Source organism: Manis pentadactyla, chromosome 9 (genome assembly GCF_030020395.1).
Source record: "Manis pentadactyla isolate mManPen7 chromosome 9, mManPen7.hap1, whole genome shotgun sequence".
Classification (NCBI taxonomy): Eukaryota; Metazoa; Chordata; class Mammalia; order Pholidota; family Manidae; genus Manis; species Manis pentadactyla.
The window spans coordinates 19,439,546-19,462,100 of record NC_080027.1 but is presented as its reverse complement, the minus strand read 5'-3'; the positions used below and the strand labels follow the sequence as shown (position 1 = coordinate 19,462,100).

The following is a 22,555-nucleotide window of genomic DNA, read 5'->3' as shown; positions in this document are numbered from 1 at the left end:
TGTTAATTTTTGCCACCTTCATTTCCCAAAGATGGTAAATTGTTTTGATACAATACATAGTATGTATCTTAACCAGAAAGCTTCTAATGGTATGTTCAAGGCTTAAATAACAGAGGTGCTAAAAATAAGGGGGGAAATGTTTGAATTCAATATAAGCAATAAATTTATTTTAATACATATTTTCAAAGCACCTCCACAGCCTGCCATACTCACAGACCATATGAATCAGAGTGTATTCCTACCTCCACACACGAAGACCTACCCAGATTTTGCTTACACAGCAGCTTATCCTGGCCAGTTAAATCTTCTCTCTTCACTCACACACACCACCCCCCAACTCACACACCTGTGCTCAGAGGCAGGACCATGAGAAACACAACAATAGTTTTCTTTTCACCTGAAGAGACCTATTTTATTAACCTCTGAAGGGTCCACAAAAAGGAAGGAAAAAATAGAGAATGAAAAAGACAGAGAAAGGAGGGAAAGAGGTCAAGGTGAAGGAGAGAAGTAGGAGAAGGACGGACACCAGGTGTGTGATGGGGTCTGCTTCAATAAATCAGCATGGAACCTTCAGATTTGCCCACAGGACTGACCCCACTCATCAGGTCATACATACAAGGATGGGTGTGTAAATATTCTAAATGGGGCCTCTGCCCCCTAGAGGCAAATGACACCACAAGTTTCCTCCAAGCCGGGGTCCATGGGCCAAGGGTCTTAATTATGTTCCCTGAATAGTAGAGAATCTTTAGGAAGAAAATGTTAAGAGGTCATCTCCATCTCCACAACTTTGGAGCTACCTAATCCTGGCACATTTAATCTCTCTGTATCTGACCTCCCCTGCCTGATGAATGAAGTAATAACACTTGTCTTTTACGGTATCATGGGATTAAGTGAAATGTGGTAAGTAAATATGACGGGCACATGCAAAGCTTGACAAATATCTCTTTTCTCCACTCATTTTCTCCAAAGACAATGTACCTGAGAGAGCAGCGAAAGGCCACTGGCAAACCTGAAACAAAGCCACATTCCCCTGGTCATAGTCATTCACTCATTTACTCATATAATAATCTTTTGTGAGGACCTAATCCAAGACCAGACTCTACAGCTAGAGCGATGAACTAAACACGCAAAAATCCTGCCCTCCTGGACCTTAGAATTTAATCACCTGCTCTTGCCTCTAGCTTTCCCATCTCTTCTTTGGCTAGCTGAACACAGAGTCTTGGATGTTCACGTTTTCCTTTTCAGGAATAAATCTCCATTTCTTGTTTCTCCCTATGAGATAAGGCATCAGCTGGGACCACAGAGTAAGGGATTGTGTTGAGTTTGTGAGAATATGAGGCCACATTGCTCCACCTGAATCCGGCCCATGGCAAGACCAGGGCCAGCCAGTCACCAGCAGACAAGGAGCCAACTAAGTCTGGGAGTGGTTGTCACTAAAGCAGTCCTTCCTGAATGTCTGCACGGAGACAATGAAACTCTTCAATGCCAAAGAGCTAGCAGCTAATTGGGGCATTTTTCAAACAAACTTTGTTGGAATGATAAAGCAGTGTTTCAGAACAGTCACACTGGGAAAAATGGGTGTGTCATTCATACAGTAACTCCATTCACAGAGCCAGGGTGTGCCCCAAGCCAAATGAACCCTTCTGGAAAGCAGATCAGCCAGTGATAATCATAACTACACTTACATGCACTCATATAAAGTGACTCCCCAAGGAGCTCAAAGCACTTTATAAACATATACATAGGTAGATAGCAACCGATCACACTGATTCAACAGAAGAATCGAATCCCCATATACTCGGTCCAATATTCTACATAACTCTGTAATTAATAAGAATGATTATACTTTTCTCTCTGTGACCCCATGGTTCCAGCTGGAACGGTTCCCACAGGGAACATGACAAACCTTGCTACTCACTGTAAAATCAGTTGCCATAATAACAGGTTTCTACACAAAACCCTACTTTCATCTTCACTATCTCTTTTTAAAAATGGGCAAAATGGTTATCATCAGACCCAATTTAACAGAGAAGGAAACTGAGGTTCAGAGAGACTAAGTGACTTCAATAAAGATGCTCAACACTTAAGAAGGAAACAACATAAAAGAGGCATGAACAGTTCTGCTGATGTTAAGACCAGAGTTCCTCACTCTGTGCCAAGTTCAAACAAGTGCTTCTTTCTCCATGAACGGTAGGGTCTGACCCCTCAGGACCAAAAAGTGGCATAGACTGGCACCTGAACCTGCTGTAGAATTTCTTTAAAAATGATTTTCATTTTTTACCTGAAAAAACAATGTTTTGATTTTGAGGGCATTACTATAGCATTCTGCATACGATGGACATCTTGTGTTGGTTTATGACATTGCAGAGCCACGGAATGTTCACTTACTGATTTAAAGGGAGATAAGGAGCCTGAAGAAGAGATTCCAAGTGCTAGAAGGTGCAGAGAGCCAAGCCCCAAGACTCAGACTGTGTCTTATCTGCAACTTATACGTTGATACTTTTTACCACTACTTCGATAATGAACTGATGCCTATTCATCTCTTCCTTGCCCTTTTGACTTTCTTCCCACTTCCTTTAAGAAAACAGAATTATCATAAAGATGTATCTGGCAATAGCAAGTATTGAGCAAGTATGGTTGAATGATATGCTGATCAGAGATAGAGAATACCAGTAGCTAACATTTATAGAGAAGTTAAGACACGTGAGGCTTTGTCTTAAGCACTTCACATGAATTAACACATTTAGTTGCCACAAAAGAAAAATCTACGAAGTATTCAGCATTATTAGCATAATCCCTTTTTTAGAAACTGAAGCATAAGGAGGTTAAAGCCCTTGTCCAAGTTCACAGCCCTAGAAGCCATAGTCTTGGGTTTTGTAGCCTAGAACTGACTGTACAAAGAAACTAAATGCCTGCGGGGGGTGAGGTGGGAGTTGTGGGGGAGGTACACTGTATTTATTAATTTTGTTTTCAGCAGCTCTCCTTACAGAGAAAAAAAGAGGAAGTTTTGTTTATCTCTTATCTCCAAGTTATCCAGCATGTTAACTAGAAAATAATGAATTCCCTGTAAATCTTTGATAAACTATGTAAAAGGAAGAAGGCCCCTCACGGTAGGAAGAACCCCTGAAAGCCTCTGACACATTCCAGAGAGGCTGGCATCCAGCTTCTGAAGGCCCTGTGTTTGGAATGACCTATCCAGTCTAGTCTCCCAAGCAAGGGAATGCATGTACTCAAGTCACAGGAACCTCTACTCTGACTTCCTATAGGTAACAATGTCAAAAAAAACTCAAATGTCTTTTAAAGAAGCCAGAAGGTCTGGAGGCACACCATCCCACAAAGCTGCTCCATACAGGCTCAGTGGATGGACGTGTAATGACTCACCCACTGCTGGGGAAAGATGCTACCTTTTCAGAAAGCTCATTGTGGTCTTGACATCTCAGAATCTTATCGTTAAAAGAAACTTTGGGTTAAACATATTTTTTTTTTATAATCAGAACATCTTGACATTACCTATGAGATGAAATTTACTTTATTTTCCTGAAGGAATAGTTAGCATGTGATGAGGAAGATGAGTGACTGAGGGGGTTCAGCTCTCTGTTGAGGGAGGGATATGCCTCTCCAAATCTGGGAAAGATTTGAACTCAGTCAACATAGCCCCATATTCTGATGGACTTGCATCCATTCTGAAAAGGAATGTTTATTGGAAACCAAGGGTGCTGAGGACTTTTGCTGGGAAACTCCATTACCAATACTTTCTGAGCCTTCCAGACTCCTTGCACAGAAAGAGGGTGTCAGGAAGGAAGAATTCTCTTCACCCTTCAAGGTTCTTCCAGGTGGTTTAAGAATCAAACTGACATGAAACAGATTAACAGGAGAAGGAACCAAAGTTAAATTACATGTGCACAGAGGCCCAATAATGAAATTGAGACCCAAAGGAATGAATCAGGCAGGCAGTTTTATACATTTTAGACAAAGAGACAATAAACCAGTGAGGAATTCATAGGGCAAAGACAACTTATCTTTGGTAGCCTCAATTAGTAAGGAATTCTATACAACATTTGAGCAGGGTAGTAGATTAGTAAAAAAGTAACAAGATCTGTTTATGTAGCCTTCTTAGCTCTGAATTCCCTGCCTCTGGTGTTAAGGATGTCTCTCTAGCTACTGGTACAGGGACGGTACCTGTCGCATGGGCAATTTATTTCCTGATTTTGTAGTGTTCAGACGAGGGTCAGAGCAACCCTCTTATTCAAATTGCTTTAATTTAAAGTAATCAGTAGGCCAAAGTGGCACGTTTTGGGGAGGCCTGCCTTAGGGCCTTACAGGTCCCTCCTCTGCAAATTTCCCTGGAAGTTTCCTCTTCCCTGGAAGTTTCACATATTAAAAGCTGAGCCACTGACTGTGGAGACAGAGATCTAGTTAATAAATGAGTGGTAAGAGATCTGCAAAGAGGAAAGAAGACATAAATGAGGATGAACATACCAAAAAAGAACAAATCAAAGCACATTTCCCCACACTCCATTAATTAAACCAGTGCCCCATTCCTGGAAACATATCAGCCCAATAGAATGTCCATGTTTCATTTATCCGACAAAAAGTAGTAACCCTTTCTTTTAGCTGATTTAAGTTAGTTATTACTTGTCCCATTTAGTTTATATGGAGGCCATTCTTTTCACTGATGGCCGCACAAGCTCTTCCTTGCTGGCAGTCAGGGTATCTAGGGCACAGTGATTCTCGAGCACCAAAGAAGCTGAGGTGGTAACTTCTGCCTGGAGCATTTTCAAAATTCACACAGTGGTACAGAACTCTTTTTCCATTAACAGAGAGAAATTAAGGATCACCTTTTCTAATTCATAATCTCCAAAACATAAGAGTATGATCCTCAATGATGGAAAGAACTTGTAATTGTGATGTACAAGCAAATTTTCTATCAATTTATCGTTGTACCACATTTATGTGGTACAATTTTATGAAAAAAGGAGCCCAAGTTTGTAATCTGGCTGGCATTTAGGCCAGAGTGGTTAGTGACAGGAGCCAGGTATCCAGGTCTACATTGCTCTGGCCATTTAGGTGGGAATGCTTTACATACTTTGCTGCCATGTAAAATAAAAAGGCCGTTGTGGTTAGGCTGGAACTTGTAATTTTCAAGGTCTGGAGCATTTCATGACCTTTGCCACTGAAAATGTTGACATCCACACATTCTCCATGAGAATGGGCTCTTGTCAGTCTGTAAGAGCAGGTGTGTAAGGTTGCAAAATAGCTGATGTAGGAGGCCTGGAGTTTGGTTCTAGTAGCTATAAAGCTTAGATTTGGCCCCTAAACAAGAAAGTCCTGAATTTTGATCCACCTAAAGTCCAGGTCACCTGTAGGAGCTATTTCCCAGTTGTCTTGAGAGTGATGATCTGAGTCTATTTTGGTGCGGCATACATAAATCCAGGAGTAATTTCTTTTATTTTGATGGCAGTGTAGGTAACTGTAGGTCAGCAGTACCTCATAAGTGAAGTGATAGCATGTGTTTTCTTCTGAAGACTTTGATATATTCCGAGTTTCTAGGTCAAAGGGGTAGCAAGACTTGTCAGTGATGGAGGCCAGGTCTCCTTTACCTGTTGGTGATTTGCTTCAAATACAGTAGTTAGATCTTGTGTAGAGTGGGTCATAGTATCAAAATACTCACTTAAGTTCCCATAATTTTTATTAAACTCATGAATGGAAGGTTTTGATATGCCAGTAGCCATGGGGCAACTAAATGCTGTTTCAAAGGGGACTAATCCTTCTCTCCTATTTTGAGTATTCCAGACCTTAATAGGTCAGGGTTAATGCTTCTGGCCAGTTAAGTCCAGTTTCTTGAGAGATTCTTCCTAAGGTTGTTTCTATGTCCAGATTTTTACATTCCACTTCCCTGATGATTGAGGATGGAATGGGGTATGAAATTTCAAGGAGTACCACAGAGAGTTTTGCAAGCAAGTGGTTTATTTTTGCTGTTGAATGAATTCCTTGGTCTGAATCAATCCATAAAGGAGTGCTGAAATGAAGAAAATCTCACTTATTAATTTCCTTACCACTGTTGTAGCATAAATGAGTCTAGTCAGGTAGCATTCAGTCTATCCATTGAGCATAGACAATCATGAATCAGTAAGAATAGCCCAAGACTGAAATCACCAATCTTCCTGAAAAAGATTTCAAAATAAAAATGATAAAGATGCTAAGGAGCTACAGAAAAATATTCAAGATCTAAGGGATGAATTCAAGAGAGAGACAGACAGTTTGAAAAATACAGTATCTGAAATGAAACATGCAATGGAGGTATTTAAAAGCAGACAAGAAGAGATAGAGGAGACAGTAAGTGGAATGGAAATTAGAGAACAGGAATACAAAGAAACAGAGGCAGAGAGAGAAAAAATGATCTCTAGGAATGAAAGAATAATAAGACAACTCTCCAACCAATCCAAACAGAACAATATTCACATTATAGGGGTACCAGAAGTAGAAGAGAGAGAAAAAGGGATAGAAAGTGTCTTTGAAGAAATAAGTGCTGAAAACTTCCCCAATCCGGGCAAGGAAATAGTCTCTCAGGCCATGAAAGTGCACAAATCCCCCAATACAAGGAACCCAGGGAAGATAACACCAAGACATATGATAATTAAAATGGCAAAGATGAAGGACAAGGACAGAGTATTAAAAGCAGTCAGAGAGAGAGAAAAAAGATCACTCACAAAGGAAAACCCATGAGGCTATCATCAGACTTCTCATAAGAAACCTTACAGGCCAGAAGGGAGTGGTATGATACAGTTAATGTAATGAAACAGAACGGCCTCGAACCAAGAATACTCTACCTGGCAAGATTATCATTTAAATTTAAAGGAGGGATTAAACAATTTCGAGATAAGCAAAAGTTGAGGAAATTTACCTCCCACAAACCATTTCTACAGCATATTTTTAAAGGGACTGCTCTAGATGGAAGTGCTCCTAAGGTTTAATAGCTGTCACCAGAGAAAATAAAAACACAGTAAAGGAAGTAGACCAGTTAATTACTAACCAAATGCACAATTAAATCAACTACCTACAAAGTCAGTCAAGGGATACATAAAGAGTGGAGGAGAAAGAAAACGAAGGAAGAAAAAAAAAGAATCTTTAGATTGTGTTCATAATAGCATAATAAATGAGCTAAGTTAGACTGTTAGATAGTAAAGAAGCTGCCCTTGAACCTTTGGTAAACACAAATCCGAAGCCTGCAATGGCAGTACGTACATAACTATTGATCGTCACTCTAAATGTTAATGGACTGAATTCACCAATCAAGAGGCATAGAGTTACAGAATGGATAAAAAAGCAAGACCCATCTATATGCTGCCTACAAGAGACTCACTTCAAACCCAAAGACATACATAGACTAAAAGTGAAGGGATGGAAAAAGATATTAAATGCAACCAATAGGGAGAAAGAAGCAGGAGTTGCAGTACTGATATCAGGTAAAATAGACTTCAAAACAAAGAAAGTAACAAGAGACAAAGAAGGACATTATATAATGATAAAGGAGTCAGTCCAACAAGAGGATATAACCATTATAAATATCTATGCACCCAAGAAAGGAGCACCCAAATATGTATAACAAATACTAACAGAATTTAAGGGGTAAATAGAATGCAATGCATTCATTTCAGGAGACTTCAACACACCACTCACTCCAAAAGACAGATCAACCAGTCGGAAAATAAGTAAGGACACAGAGGCACTGAATAACACATTAGAACAGATGGACCTAACAGACATTTACAGAACACTCTACCCAAAAGCAACAGGATACACATTCTTCTCAAGTGCACATGGAACATTTTCCAAAATAGATCACATACTAGGCCACAAAAAGAGCATCAGTAAATTCAAAAAGATTGAAATTGTACCAACCAACTTCTCAGATTACAAAAGTATGAAACTAGAAATAAATTGTGCACAGAAAACAAAAAGGCCCACAAACACATGGAGTCTTAACAACTTGTTCCTAAATAATCAATGGATCAATGACCAAATAAAAACAGAGATCAAGCAATATATGGAGATAAATGAAAAGAATAGCTCAACACCCAAATTCTGTGGGATGCAGTGAAGGTAGTTTTAAGGGGAAAATATATAGCAATACAGGCCTATCTCAAGAAAGAAGAACAATCCCAAATGAACAGTCCAAATTCACAATTAATGAAACTAGAAAAAGAAGAACAAATGATCCCAAAGTCAATAGAAGGAGGGACATAATAAAGATCAGAGAAGAAATAGATAAAATTGAGAAGAATAAAATAAAATTAATGAAACCAAGAGCTGGTTCTTTGAGAAAATAAACAAAATAGATAAACCCCTAGCCAGACTTATCAAGAAAAAAAGAGAGTCTACATACATAAACAGAATCAGAAATGTGAAACAAAAATCACTATGGACACCACAGAAATACAAAGAATTATTAGAGAACTATGAAAAATCATTTGCTTACAAATTGGATAATCTAGAAGAAATGAACAACTTTCCATAAAAATACAACTTTCCAAGACTGACCCAGAAAGAAACAGAAAATCTGAACAGACCAATTACCAGCAATGAAATTGAATTGGTAATCAAAAAACTACCCAAGAACAAAACCCATGTACCAGATGGCTTCACTGCTGATTTTCATCAGGAATTTAGAGAAGACATTATACTTCTCCTTCTTAAAGTTTTCCAAAGAGTAGAAAAGGAGAGAAACTTCCAAATCCATTCTATGAAGCCAGCATCACTATAATACCAAAACCAGGCAAAGACACCACAAATAAAGAAAATTACAGACCACTATCCCTCATGAACATAGATGCAAAAATACTCAATAAAATATTAGCAAACAGAATTCAAAAATACATCAAAAATATCATACATCATGATCAAGTGGGATTCATCCCAGGGGTGGAAGGATGGTACAATATTCAAATATCCATCAACATCACCACCACATCAACAAAAAGAAGGACAAAAATCACATGATCATCTCCATAGATGCTGAAAAAGTATTTCACAAAATTCAACATCCATTCATGATAAAAACTCTCAACAAAATGGGTATAGAGGGCAAGTACCTCAACATAATAAAGGCCATCTATGACAAACCCACAGCAAATATCATACTTTACAGGGAAAAGCTAAAAGCTTTTCCTCTAAGATCAGGAACAAGACAAGGATGCCCACTCTCCCCACTTCTATTCAACATAGTACTGGAAGTCCTAGCCACAGCAATCAGCAAACACAAAGAAATAAAAGGCACCCAGATAGGTAAGGAAGAAGTTAAACTGTCAGTGACTGCAGATGACATGATATTGTACATAACAAACCCTAAGGAATCTACTCCAAAACTACTAGAACTAATAACTGAATTCAGCAAAGTTGAAGGATACAAAATTAATACACAGAAATCTGTTGCATTCCTATACACTAATGATGAATTAGCAGAAAGAGAAATCAGGAAAACAGTTTCATTCACAATTGCATCAAAAAGAATAAAATACCTAGGAATAAACCAAACCAAGGAAGTGAAAGACCTATACCCTGAAAACTACAAAACACTCACAAGAGAAATTAAAGAATACACCAATAAATGGATATACATACAATGCTCATGGGTAAGAAGAATTAATATTGTCAAAATGGCCATCCTGCCTAAAGCAATCTACAGATTCAGTGCAATCCCTATCAAAATACTGACAGCATTCTTCAACTAGAACAAACAGTTCTAAAAGTCATGTGGAACCACAAAAGTCCCCGAGTAGCCAAAGCAATCCTAGAAAGAAGAATAAACTGGGAGGATTGTGCTCCCCAACTTCAAGCTTTACCACAAAGCCACAGTAATCAAGACAATTTGGTACTGGCACAAGAATAGACCCAGAGATTAATGGAACACAGTAGACAGTCCAGATTAAACCCACACATTTATGGTGAATACAATACAATAATGGAGCTATGAATATACAATGGGGAAAATACGGCCTCTTCAACTACTGGTGTTGGGAAAACTATAGTTATACGTAAAAGAATGCAAATGGATGGTTGTCTAACTCCATACTCAAAAGTAAACATGAAATGGATTGAAGACCTGAATATAAGTCATGAAACCATAAAGCCCTAGAATCTGTAGATTGTTTTAGGCTGGATGGCCATTTTGACAATATTAATTCTTCCTACCCATGAGCACAGGATGTATATCCATTTATTGGTGTATTCTTTAATTTCTCTTGCGAGTGTTTTGTAGTTTTCAGGGTATAGTTCCTCCCATTTGTAACAACATGAATAGATCTAGAGGGTAGGTGGAAAAAGACAAAAAATCTCTTGAATATAAACATGAGCAATTTTTTCCTGGACACATCTTCTCAGGCAAAGGAAACAAAATGAAAAATGAATAAGTAGGACTACATCAAACTAAAAAGCTTCTGTACAGTAAAAGACACCATCAGCAGAACAAAAAAGACACCCTATAGTAAGGGAGAATATATTCATAAATGACTCATCTGATAAGGGGTTAACATCCAAAATATATTAAGAACTCATACACCGCAGCACCCAAAAAACAAATAACACAGTTAAGAAATGGATGGAGGATCTGAACCAACATTTCTCCAAAGAAGAAATGCAGATGGCTAACAGGCACATGAAAAGATGCTCCACATTATAATCATCATGGAAATGCAAATTAAAACCACAATTAGATAACACCTCACACCAGTTAGGATGACCACTATACAAAAGACAAGTAATAACAAATGCTGGTGAGAATGTGGAGAAAAATGGGAACCCTGCTACACTGTTGGTGGGAATGCAAATCGGTGCAAACATTGTGGAAAGCAATATGGAGATTCCTCAAAAAACTAAAAAAAGAAATAGCATTTGACCCAGTAATTCCACTCCTAGCAATTTTCCCAAATAAAACAAAATCCCAAATTCGAAAGGACATATGCACCCTTATGTTTACCGCAGCACTATTTACAAAAGCCAAGGTATGGAAGCAACTTAAGCGTCCATCAAAAGATGAATGGATAAAGAAGAGATGGTACATATACACAGTGGAATATTATTCAGCTATAAGAAGAAAAGAAATCCTCTCATTTGTAACAACATGGATAGACCTAGAGGGTATTATGCTCAGTGAAATAAGCCAGGTGAAAAAAAACAAATACCTAATGATTTCACTTATTTGCAGAGTATAAAAACAAAGCAAAACAGGAGGAACAAAATAGCAGTAGATTCATAGACACTGAGAGGGAACTAGTGGTTACCAAGGGGGAGGAGTTGGAGAGAGTTTGAGGGATGGGGAAGTGGATTAGGGGCACAATAATTCGCAATCTCAATACAGGTTGATCATGAGGATGGCAGTACAGCATGGGGGATGCAGTTAATGGTTCTGTAACATCTTACTACTGTTGATAGATAGTAACCACACTAGCTGGGATGAGGATTAATAATATGGGTAACTGTTGTACCGCTGTGTTGTATATTTGAAAACAACATAAGATTGTATATCAATGACACTTTAATGAAAAAAAATAGTAAGTCACAGGGATGTGATGCACTGCATAGGGAATAGAGTTACTAATATTGTAATAACTTGTATGGTGACAGTTGGTAACTAAATTTATCTTGGGGATAATTTCCTAATGTATAAAATATGAAATCATTATGGTGTACTCCTGAAACTAACAGCATATTGTTATTTCAATTATTCTTCAATAAAACAAGTGGAAACATGAAACTAAAGATTAAAGAAATTTTAAAAAAAGACGGTTGTGGGCTTTTTCTATTCTTCCATGTTGCTTCTTTTCTTTAAATTAAGACCCACCCCACCACCACCACCACCACCCTGGAATCGCTTCTTCTGCTCATTTCCAAACCACTGAGTCATGTTATTATTATACATATCGAGACTCCAGGTTTGGAGAACAGAATGGAAGGAGTTTGGGATTTGGAATCAGAAAATCCAGATTCAGTTTACTTCTGTATGACATGGTGATTCTAGGGCTTTACCTGATGTCTCAGCTGTGTTTTCTCACCTGGGAAATGGCACACTGAGATTACCTCCCTCAAAAGATTAATGTGAGGATTGAGAATTATGCAACAAGAGCTTTGTAAACTCATGTGTCTGGCAAGTGTCAGAGGCCATCACCTTTAGGTATGTTGGCAGATATAGGCAGCTTTCAAAGGGAAATAAGAGAAAAACTGGTTTACTGTTGATCATGTTCGGTCAACCTAAATTTCTCTTTTAAAAATGTTTTTTTTAATTACTATTTAAAAGCCCTAGAGAGACAAAATAGCTATCAAAAAGAACATTTCCCAAGTCCACCAAGCATTTGTGTCATCCGGCAGATTTGGAAAGCTTTTGCTCATGTGCAGAATTAACAAATCTTCTGTCTCCATTCACAGGCACGTCAGAGAGCTAGGAGCTCAGGCCACCGGAATGTGGTTAGCAGTCACTAGACAAGAACCTGGCCCCTTCTGCCCTGGGGCGGGGCCACAACCTTCAGATCGACTGCAATTGGCCCTAGCTCTTCCCTGAGGGACATTTAATGGTGAAGGAGGACGCTGCTAAGAGACCAGCGAGCAGGAAGAGGAGTAGCGAGGAGAGAAAAGTGGTCCAGCTTTCATCAGCGCCAAAAAGATTCAGGACAGACAACAAGTGAGAAGCTGGAGATGTGCTTCTCACTAGGCTAAAAGGATATTTTCTGGACAGGCATCATTCAGAAGCAGTACAAAAGCGGGGGGAAGTAATTTTGTAGTCCAATCAGAGGCAAGGATTAAAAATTTCAGGAGTCAGTCCAGAAATCTCAGGAGTTCAATGACGAAGTTTGAAGAAATGCACACAGGTAATGGGACCCTTGTAGAAAAGAGCCAGCCGTACCTAGATGAGGAGAAGCATCAGGCAAACGGGAAGCCAGTAGCAAACGGGAAGGCCAAGGACTCTGCAAAGCAGCAAGCAAATGGGAGGTGTGATGTGCCCAGAAAAAGCATCAACACGTACAGCTGGCAGGAGATCCGGAGACACAATCAAGAGGCGGATCAGTGGCTGGTGATCAATCGCAAGGTCTACGATGTTACTGGCTGGGCAGAGCGACACCCAGGTGGGCGCCGGGTCCTCCACCACTATGCCGGGGAAGACGCCACGGTAAGGAACTCAAAGCCCCACCCTGTCTCTCTGTTCCAGCTGCTGGGTAGCTGGGAACTTGGCTCTCTTCCCCAAAGCATTTCAAGTACATGTTCAAGCTCCACAGTCGCTTATCTCCTCCCAAACCAATTTTTCAGGATTCCTATCCAGCAAGAATTTGGAAGCAAATTAAGCCTCAAGGTCTAGCTAGCTATTATACACACCTGGTTAGGGATAGGCTCATATGTTGACAGTAGATACCATGCTTGTGTATTCTGGATTTTGTTTTCTTCTGGGTGTTTTGTTTTGTTGTGAAGTAAAGTCACCGTCTTTTAAGAAATAGTTACGAACAGGAAAGTAAAATGTGAAAAAAGAAAAATGCACCCAAGGAGAAATTTCTCAGACTCTTATGTCTAAAAGACAGTGATGCATCGGCCAGGCATCAAATGTTGTTAATAACAATAATGAAAACTTACAGTTACATAGGCTTGAGGACTTGGCAGAGCTCTTTTGCATCCCGTAGCTCATTCAGTATAATACAGGTAATACAACCCACATTTATGGAAGAAGAAATTGAAATCAGAAAGATTAAGTGATTATGTCACCCAGCAACAGATTCAGAATTCTTATCATTCTTAACTTCCAGTCTTTTCACTTTTCTTCACTGCTTCTCCTCATCACCACTCCCCACTCCACAAAAATAGCTACGGGAAAAAATATATAACATTTATTGGATGCCTAAAATAAATACCTTAGACACATTCAAATTCATCATCTCACTTAAACCTCACCATGAGGAAGGTGGATATTTTCCTGTATTACAGATGAGATGATTCATGTTCAAAGAGGGAAATAATGTGTCACACAAAGCCCTCAAGTAACAGTGCCAAATTTTGAAATCAGGTTGGTTTTTGATCATACAGGCTTTCATTGACTCCTTAAAAAATAAAACGTCCATTTAATATTTGGTAGGGAGGTCTCTCAAATCTGTAAATGCATTTACAAATTCCTTTTAAAATACCCTTTAATGAAGTTTGCTTTATCCCAATTAGGAATTTATTCTCCATTCTTTACAGATGAAAAACAGAACCTGAGGGACTCAATAACTAACCCAAGGTCAGGAAAGTACCATGTGACTAAAGGAGAAATGAAAACCCAGGGTTATTATACTTTCCTGACCTTGCTTATTTCACAGCTTAGTATATAAATTCTCCAACTGGTTTGAAAGTATAGGCTTGAAAACATTGTTTCACTAAACATCTTTCTAAATGGTACTACTGCTAATAATAACAAAATATGTAAGCACCTGGCAAATTTGCAAAGTAAGCAAGATTTTGTCTTTTAATACTATCTGTATCTTTTTCCCTCAATTTTGCATCTCTCTTCTCTGACCAGGGTCATCTTCTATGATCTTTCTGTTCTGACTCTGCTGTTAGACATCACTCTGCAACCCCCACCATTTTTGTCAGATCTGTATTTTTAAGACAAAGTTCAACCTTTTCTTGGGAAAATTAGCATGAGCCTGTAGCAGGGGATGGGAATACCATGCCTGTTAGGAAGACACATGCTGTGTAGGAACCCAGAGAGCTGAGGCAGAAGAAGTTGGAAAGCATTTTTGCTAAATAAAGGAGAAAGATTACTGAAAATAAAATGAAAAGGAATACTACAGATCCCATCCCCTCATTCCACAACTCAGAGAAAATGTGGATGATCCTTTTCCAACACAAGTTCACAGAATTAGCTCAGAGGGTGTGCTGGCAAAGAAGTGGGCCTTCAACCACTGGGGAATAATGGATAGACTCAGCATGAGGCAGCTCAGCTGATAAATCTGTGACGTGTTGATAATTTTTATCTCCCAGAAATTAGGAAATGATTCTGCATCCACTTCTAACCAACACGGAGAAATTGAACCTTAAGGGAAAATACCTATGCCACTTGGGATTCATATCTTAAGAATGAAAAGCCTGAGGGTTGTCATCCATGTACCTTAAACTTTAGAAAAGCAAATCCAAACATTAGAGAAAAGATTACCCAACAGTAGAACAGGAGGGTGCCAGGAGAATTCTGACAACCACTTTACTACACAGCTACTAAGAACTGAGAGAGCCTGAACTTTGCGATGGGGTATGTGAACTTAGGAAAGTTGCTGAAGTGCTCTGAATCTCAGCTTCGTCATCTGCAAAATGGGAATGACCTTACCCATCTAACAAGTTTATGGTAAATGAGACTAATGCTTGCAAAGTGTTTAGCATAATGTCAGACATTTTAAAAAGTTTTACTAAATTGTAGCTATTATTATGCATCTCACTAGCACCCACAGCCTTGAGATGTGATGATTATTTCCTGTTTACCACTAGCTTAGAAATCTTGGTTATATTTGGTGTCATCTGATTGGGAACCCAGGGATCCATGGCGGAGAAGCAACACACTCACTAATAAAGGAGCATAGAACATAAAGGGGGAGGACTTGAGGTCAAATGCTCCCTCTCCAAATTTAAGAGATGTTTGTAACCTGTGCCCTGAAAGGTAAATGTGGACCAAACTATGGTCTCTGGGTACCAGCCCTGGACCTGTGGCTGCCCCTGCCCAGTAGGGACTCCTTTTTCTTATTTACAGAGAAACTCTTCTCCAAGCCTCCATCCTCCTCATCCAAGGTGAATAATGATACCTAAGTAGTCTGTCATTAATTCATTCATTCATGTAGTCATTGTGAAACCTTCCTTAGGGGTACAGACTGATGATTAAGAGCACAGGTTTGGAAATAGAACAGGTCTAGTTTGTATCTCCTCTCTACCACTTACTAGGAATGTCCTAAGAAGGTTGCTGAAACTCTTGGAGTCTCATCTCCCTTATGTAGAAAGTGGAGATAATACCTTCATGTTAGTACTATTGTGAAAGTCAGTGGAGATAAAGTGCTCCCTGTAGTGCTCAGCACAGATTAAATACTCAAAAAGTGGCAGCTCTTGCATTTTATTATTACTTAGTTCTTCTGAGATGGATTGTAAATTTCTCCAAAGAACTTCACTAAGAAAAATAAACCTATAAAACAAAATTGGTACATCATCTCTGGTTATTGTGCATATGAGTTATCTGATTTTCAAACTATATGATTTTAAACTAATGGCACAGGTATATTCACCTGGAAGAGCTCACTTGGGAAAAGCCAGAAAAACCCATACATCCACAAAGATATGATTATATAGATTACAATATAGCCATATGATGAGCTATTTTTTCAATCACTAAAATGAGGATTACAAAGCATTTGAAGACTGGAGGGGCATATGAATAAAATAGCCACAGGTTTTATAGAAGGCCGTAATATGTTCCAGGCTCCACGAAAGAAGTAAATGCAATCTTATGATGCAGACACATGAGCAGCATGTTCGAAACAAACAAAGCAGGCTGATTATCATCTGTGCAGATCAGCCCATTCCTTATCTCTGAACAACACCCTCCAAGAAGGACACTGAGAAACTCAAGTTCTTTCTAATGAGAGGCAAAAGCCACTATTATAGGGAAGGGATGGTGAAAACTTAGAGGAAATACAGCAAGGTTTGTTTCAACTCTTTGGAGGAATGCAATATGGAAGAGAGTGGAGATGTATGCAACTCCATAAGGATTGTGTGGAGTCAGCAGAGGCAAGGCCAGAGCAGGAGGAAGAGTGGACGTGGACAGAGGTGGAGTGCAGATGTGATTCATGTCATGAGTAAGCACCCAGCCTGAATGGGCATCCCAGCTTAGCCACTGCCTTTGCTTAGCACAGTACTGGCAAATAGTATGCGCTCAATTAACATCAGTCATTATCATGGTGTGAGAAAGAGATGAGGTGAAGGTGAAGGAGAATATGAAAGAAGAGGAGAAGGAGTGGAAGACAAAAGAGAAGACAAAGGAGAAAGGATCATGAGTGGAGAGCTATGGAGTCTGTATTTTGCTCTCGCTGTCTGTCTCCTCTCCTTCCTTTGCACATAATGACCCTTGTCTAGCACAGCATCCCTCCTGACCTGCAATCATCACAACAAATCAACCAGGATTTCTAAGTTACTAGGAAAGGAAAGCAATAACCAGCACTAACTGCTTTTTCTCTGGGTTGTCAAAATTTCTTAAATAACCCAATTCTAATTTGAATGATGATTCAAGTTGAAAAATTGGTGGAGGTGTAGAGAGAAAAGGGCTGAAGGGCCAACAGGCGAAAATGGGCCATAAGGAGACTTTATCTTTTGAAAAGGCCAGCCTGGCAGGTAAGGGAAAGATGAACCCAACAAGTGCTGGTCAAAAGGAAGGCAGGAGTCCAGGAAATACATTGAGGGCCTAAACAAGGTGCTGACAACAGGAACGGAGAAGAGGGGATGGGTGCCAACGTCTTCTCGCAGACATGATTTATGATTTTGATGAGTGGCTGAAAGAGTAAAGAGGATGGAGGAATCTACACTGACGTATGGGTATCTGGCTTAGGTAACTGGGTGGTGATACCCATTACAGGACAGGGAAGCCAGGCGGAAGAGCCAGTCTGGGAGGAAAAGCGGGGACAGAGAGTTCAGGCTGGATCGCAGCTCAAAGTCTCACAGAGAAGTATCTCAGGATAAGGAAAAGTTCTCAAACAATAGAACGAGTTGCAATGGAAAAACAACCTCTTACAGGATTCGGCCTGTTTACAGCTCCTGTCCTTCCCAATATATGAGGAGACTTGTTCTCACCATTGCCTTGGAACAGATGAGGACCGACAGAGACCAGCATAGGAGAAATAATGCAAAGATGAGGGAATGAATATCTGTAGTTGGGTATTGTATATCCTGGTGAGCTTTTCTGAGGTCTATGTTCCAGTTATCTTGCTTTTTGAGTATATAAATATATTTGCCATTGCTGTTTTCTGAATTTTGGGAAATGTCAACACACCTTAGAAGATATAAATTATAATAATATAAAAATGTGGTCACTTATTGAAGTCTGATTCCAAAGCCTAAGCTCTTAGATGCTAAAGCTAGATCCTCAGTGAGGTTTTAGAATGACTGAATAACTGAATGAAGTAATTAACGAGCCCATGGGGCAGGCTGCATGGTATTTTTATCCACATTTTAAAAAGACTGAGGCTTAGTAATTAAGTAATTTGAACAATATAAAACTGCATCCTCCCCTGCTACCTTGTACTGTGCTTTAGTGTGAATTAGGAAGGTGCACTCTTCGGGTGGTTCCAGCACAAAATTTGTCAGAGTACACACTGTATTTCAGCCTAAACACACCCTCTTGGCCAGGTGCCTTCATGCAGGGTACAACCTATATATAGTACTTAGTGTAAAGGGAGGAGTTCATCTTAGGCCTTCTGATTTTACACACTTTTCTCATCTACTAGGATCATACTGCTTTTACAGTAGAGCACATCTCTCCACCCCTATTAAATAACAGCACAATATTAGCAGGATTTCCAAGCTATCTGTGAGAGCAAAGTGATCACATAGTTCCTGTATTGATCCTTTTTTGGAAATAAGTGGCTTTGAGATGAGCCTTGGTATAAATTTATGAAAAGATTAAGGAGTAAAGGTGATGGTCGAGAAGGGAGTCAAAAACTAACAGATGAAAACAGGAGATGCTAACGTAGCAGAAAGGCCAGAAACTAGAGATGCTGAGGGTAGAGAAGAGGCAGTGGTGCTTAAGATCTGTATCCTATGAGCTCAATACTTGGATGCTCCAAACTTCCTCCTGATTAGAAAAATCCTATATCCATCTATTCATTCACTTTTTCCCTTATTCATCCAGCATCTGTTGATCCTATCTATATTTCTGGCACAGTAATAGATGGTAGGTACAATTTAACCAATACTACATGGTCCCGGTCTTCAAAAAACTTTAAAATACCTAGGAATAAGTTTATCCAAGGAGTTGAAAGACCTGTACACTGAAAACTATAAGACATTAATGAAGGAAATTGAAGAAAAATAAATGGAGAGATATCCTGTATTCATGGATTGAAATAATTAATATTGTTAAAATGCCCATACTTCCTGAAGCAGTCTACAGACTCAGTGCAAACCTTATCAAAATTCTAATGGGATTATTCACAGAAATAGAACAAACTATCCTAAAACTTGTATAGAACCACAAAGACCCCAAATAGCAATCTTGAGAAAGAAGAGCAAAGCTGGAGGTATCACACTCCCTGATTTCAGACTATTACATATAGTTTATAAAGTAGTATAACTGTATTATAAGTATGTATTATAAATACAAAAATAATAAAATATTACTATATTACACTAACAAAAACAGTATGGTACTGGCATAAAAACAGCCACATAGACCAATGGAACAGAACAGAGAGCTCAGAAATAAACCCACACATATGTGGCCACTTAATTTATAACAAAGGGTCCAAGAATATTCAAAGGGGAAAAGATATTCTCTTCAATAAATTGTATTGGGAAAATGGACAGCCACATAAAAAAGAATGAAACCAGAACACAGTCTTAACACCATACATTAAAATTGACTCAAAATGGATTAAAAACTTGAACTTAAGACTGGAAACCATAAAACTCCTGGAGAGCACCTAAGCAGTAAGCTCCCTGACATAGGTCCTGGTGATGGTTTTTTTTAATATGACACCAAAAGCAAAAGCAACAAAAACAAAAATAAACAAGTGGGACTATATCCAACTAAAGTACATCCCTTTGCTGTGCAAAGGGACCATCAGTGAATGAAAAGGCAATCTACTGAGTAGGAGAAAATATTTGCTAATCTGAAACCTCATAAGGAGGAAATATCTGAAATATATAAAGAACTCATACAATTCAATAGTAAAAGAAACAAGCAATTCAATTAAAAAATGGGTAGAAGATCTGAACAGACATTTTTCCAAAGAAGACATACAGATGGCCAAGAGGTACATGAAAAGACACTCAACATCACTAATCATCAGGAAAATATAAATCAAAACCACAGTGAAATGTCACCACACACCTGTTAGAATGGCTATTACCAAAAAGACAAGAAATAACAAGTGTTAGTGAGGATGCGGAAAACAGGGAACCCTTGTGCACTGTTGGTAGGACTGGAACTCAGTGCAGCCACTACGGAAAACAATATGGAGGATCCTCAAAAAATTAAAAATAAAACTACCATATGATCCAGAAATCTAATTCTGAGTATTTATCAGAAGAATACAAAAACATTAACTCAAAAAGAACTAACTAACCCATGTTTGTTGCAGCATTATTTACAATAGCTCAGATATGGAAACAACCTTAATGTCCAATACACACACACACACACACACACACACACACACACACACACACGCGCGCACACACACACACACACACACACACACACACACGCGCGCGCACACACACACACACACACACACACACACACACACACACACACCCGCGCGCACACACAATGGAATATTACTCCGTCATAAAAAAGAATGAACTCTTGCCATTTGTGACAACCTGCATGGATCTTGACAGCATTACGCTAAGTGAAATAAGTCAGACAGAGAAACACAAATGCTTTATGATGTCACTTATATGCAGATCTAAAAAACCACAAAACCAAGCTCATAGTCATAGAGAACAGACAGCTGGTTGCCAGAGTTGGGGGCAGGGGAAAGAATGGATGAAAAAAGAGTCAAAAAGTACAAACTTACAGTTATAAAATACATAAGCTTTGGGGATGTAATGTGCAGCATTGTGACTGTAGTTAGATACTCTATCACATATCTGAAAGCTGCTAAGAGAGGAATTAAAAGTCATCATCATAATAACAAAAAAATTGGGGTAATTATGTAAGGTGACAGATGTTAACGAGACTTATTGTGATGATTATTTTGCAATGTATACAAATATTGAATCATTATGTTGTACACCTGAAACTAATATAATGTCAATTATACCTCAATTAAAACAAGTCCAAGACCATTAGGGAGGGGGCAAGTACACAGTTCATTACAGCATGACTTGAAAAGCTCTAGGAACAAAGTGTCACAGAAGCCCAGAGGAGATCATAAATAACTTCCCTGAGTGAGTGAGGAGAGGAAATATTTAATCTTAATCTTGGAGGGTGAGGAAGAGTTTCAAGTAGAAAAAGTGGAGGAGGGCACTCAAGGCAAAGCGAACAGTTTGTGCAAAGCTTCAGAACCATGGAGAAGCGTGGAATGTTCCCTGAACAGGGAGAGATGCAGTGGACAAGAACGTGCATCAAGGGTATGGTGAAAGGTAAGCCTGGAGAGGTAGGTTGGAGCCAGAGGTAGAGCAATTCATGTGACTAAAAGCTAAGGCGGGGAGATACCATTACTCTCTGCCCAGCAGATACAGAATGATTTTACCATATCCCAAAAAACCTGGCTTTGCTTCTCTCTTGAGAGGCCTTTTAGTAAAAGAATTATATATGTTCAGGCTGGCATGAACCTTCATGGCTTCATGGACTTACAGTCACAGAGCCCTGAGTTCAAATGCTGGCTCTACTATTTACTGTGGCTTTTTGGACAAGACATTTCTCCCCTCTGAGACTTGGGTCTTTATTTTGACAACAGAAGCCATGGAAATATAACAACTATAGAACTAAGGTGATGCTTATGAGTTGGCCCATAAAGCACCTTGTACATAGGATGCATGCAATAAATGTAAACACTGTCCCTCCTCCCCTTCATTTTCCCCCTTTCCTTCCTTCAGCAGGAACATACTTGCCCAAGAATTTTGATAAAAGAACCCGTATTTGCAGGTCTTTCAAGAAGATTTCACAACTTAGTACCCAGACTCCATTATAAAATTCTTTTATATTCTAAGACTACCTAAGCTCCTTTGTTGTACTGCCCATCAAAATAATGAAAAGAGTTCACAGAGCAGGGCAATGCTTGCTATTCTGGAAAATCCTGTAAGTCTTCAGTATCTGTTAGTACAGTATTGACTTGTGAGTCTTGCTGGGGATCAGAAGAAACAATGAACCCAGAAGAATATTTTGTCAGCACACTGTTCCAGGACTCTGGAAAACCACTCACAGTACGGTGAAATTTCAATTGTTTACCCTTCTTCTACACTCTGGTCTTGATTGAGCTAAATGTTGTTGATCCTAATCTGCTCCAAACAACAAGCAGAACATAGGATATTTTTAGTACAGATCATCCTGAAATACTTTAATCTCCATCTTAATCACTGAATGACTCTCTTCATCATTAGGGGAACTCAGTTTTAGACTCACAGAACGGGACAATTAAAACATACCTTTTAAATCATGTAGTTCACCAAGGGGATCAGAAGAAATATGCAGAAACGGAATAGACAGAAGCACCTGAACTGGTTCTGGCAAATACAAAGTCCTTTTTACATCATTGTATCTAGAGACCTTTAGGGGAAGTAGATCAAAAGAGTTGACATTGCACCCTTATAATTATTCATTGTATAAGCAGTTTCTTATAAATAG

General features: G+C 39.0%; 2 protein-coding genes across 5 annotated transcripts in view; one reads left to right on the top strand and one right to left on the bottom strand.

Moving 5' to 3' along the window:
• LOC118909747 (olfactory receptor 5G3-like) overlaps positions 1-1,781 on the bottom strand; it is a 37,895-nt gene extending 36,114 nt beyond the window's left edge. The window contains exon 1 of one of the 2 annotated variants that reach the window (XM_057507068.1): positions 1,166-1,781. The gene's annotated coding sequence lies outside the window, so the exon portion shown is untranslated. The remainder of the gene's footprint in view (positions 1-1,165) is intronic. The other variant, XM_036880486.2, reaches the window with a different exon arrangement.
• A 10,784-nt stretch (positions 1,782-12,565) lies between these two features.
• Positions 12,566-22,555, top strand: part of LOC118909697 (fatty acid desaturase 2-like protein FADS2B) — a 32,080-nt gene continuing 22,090 nt past the window's right edge. The window contains exon 1 of one of the 3 annotated variants that reach the window (XR_005023732.2): positions 12,566-13,159. Coding sequence is in view for 2 of the 3 variants with exons in the window: in XM_036880421.2 (XP_036736316.2) it covers positions 12,833-13,159 (327 nt within the window). In the remaining variant the exon portion in view is untranslated. Of the gene's footprint in view, positions 13,160-20,652; positions 22,135-22,555 lie in introns of those variants that run through there. The other 2 variants (XM_036880421.2, XM_036880422.2) reach the window with 2 other exon arrangements.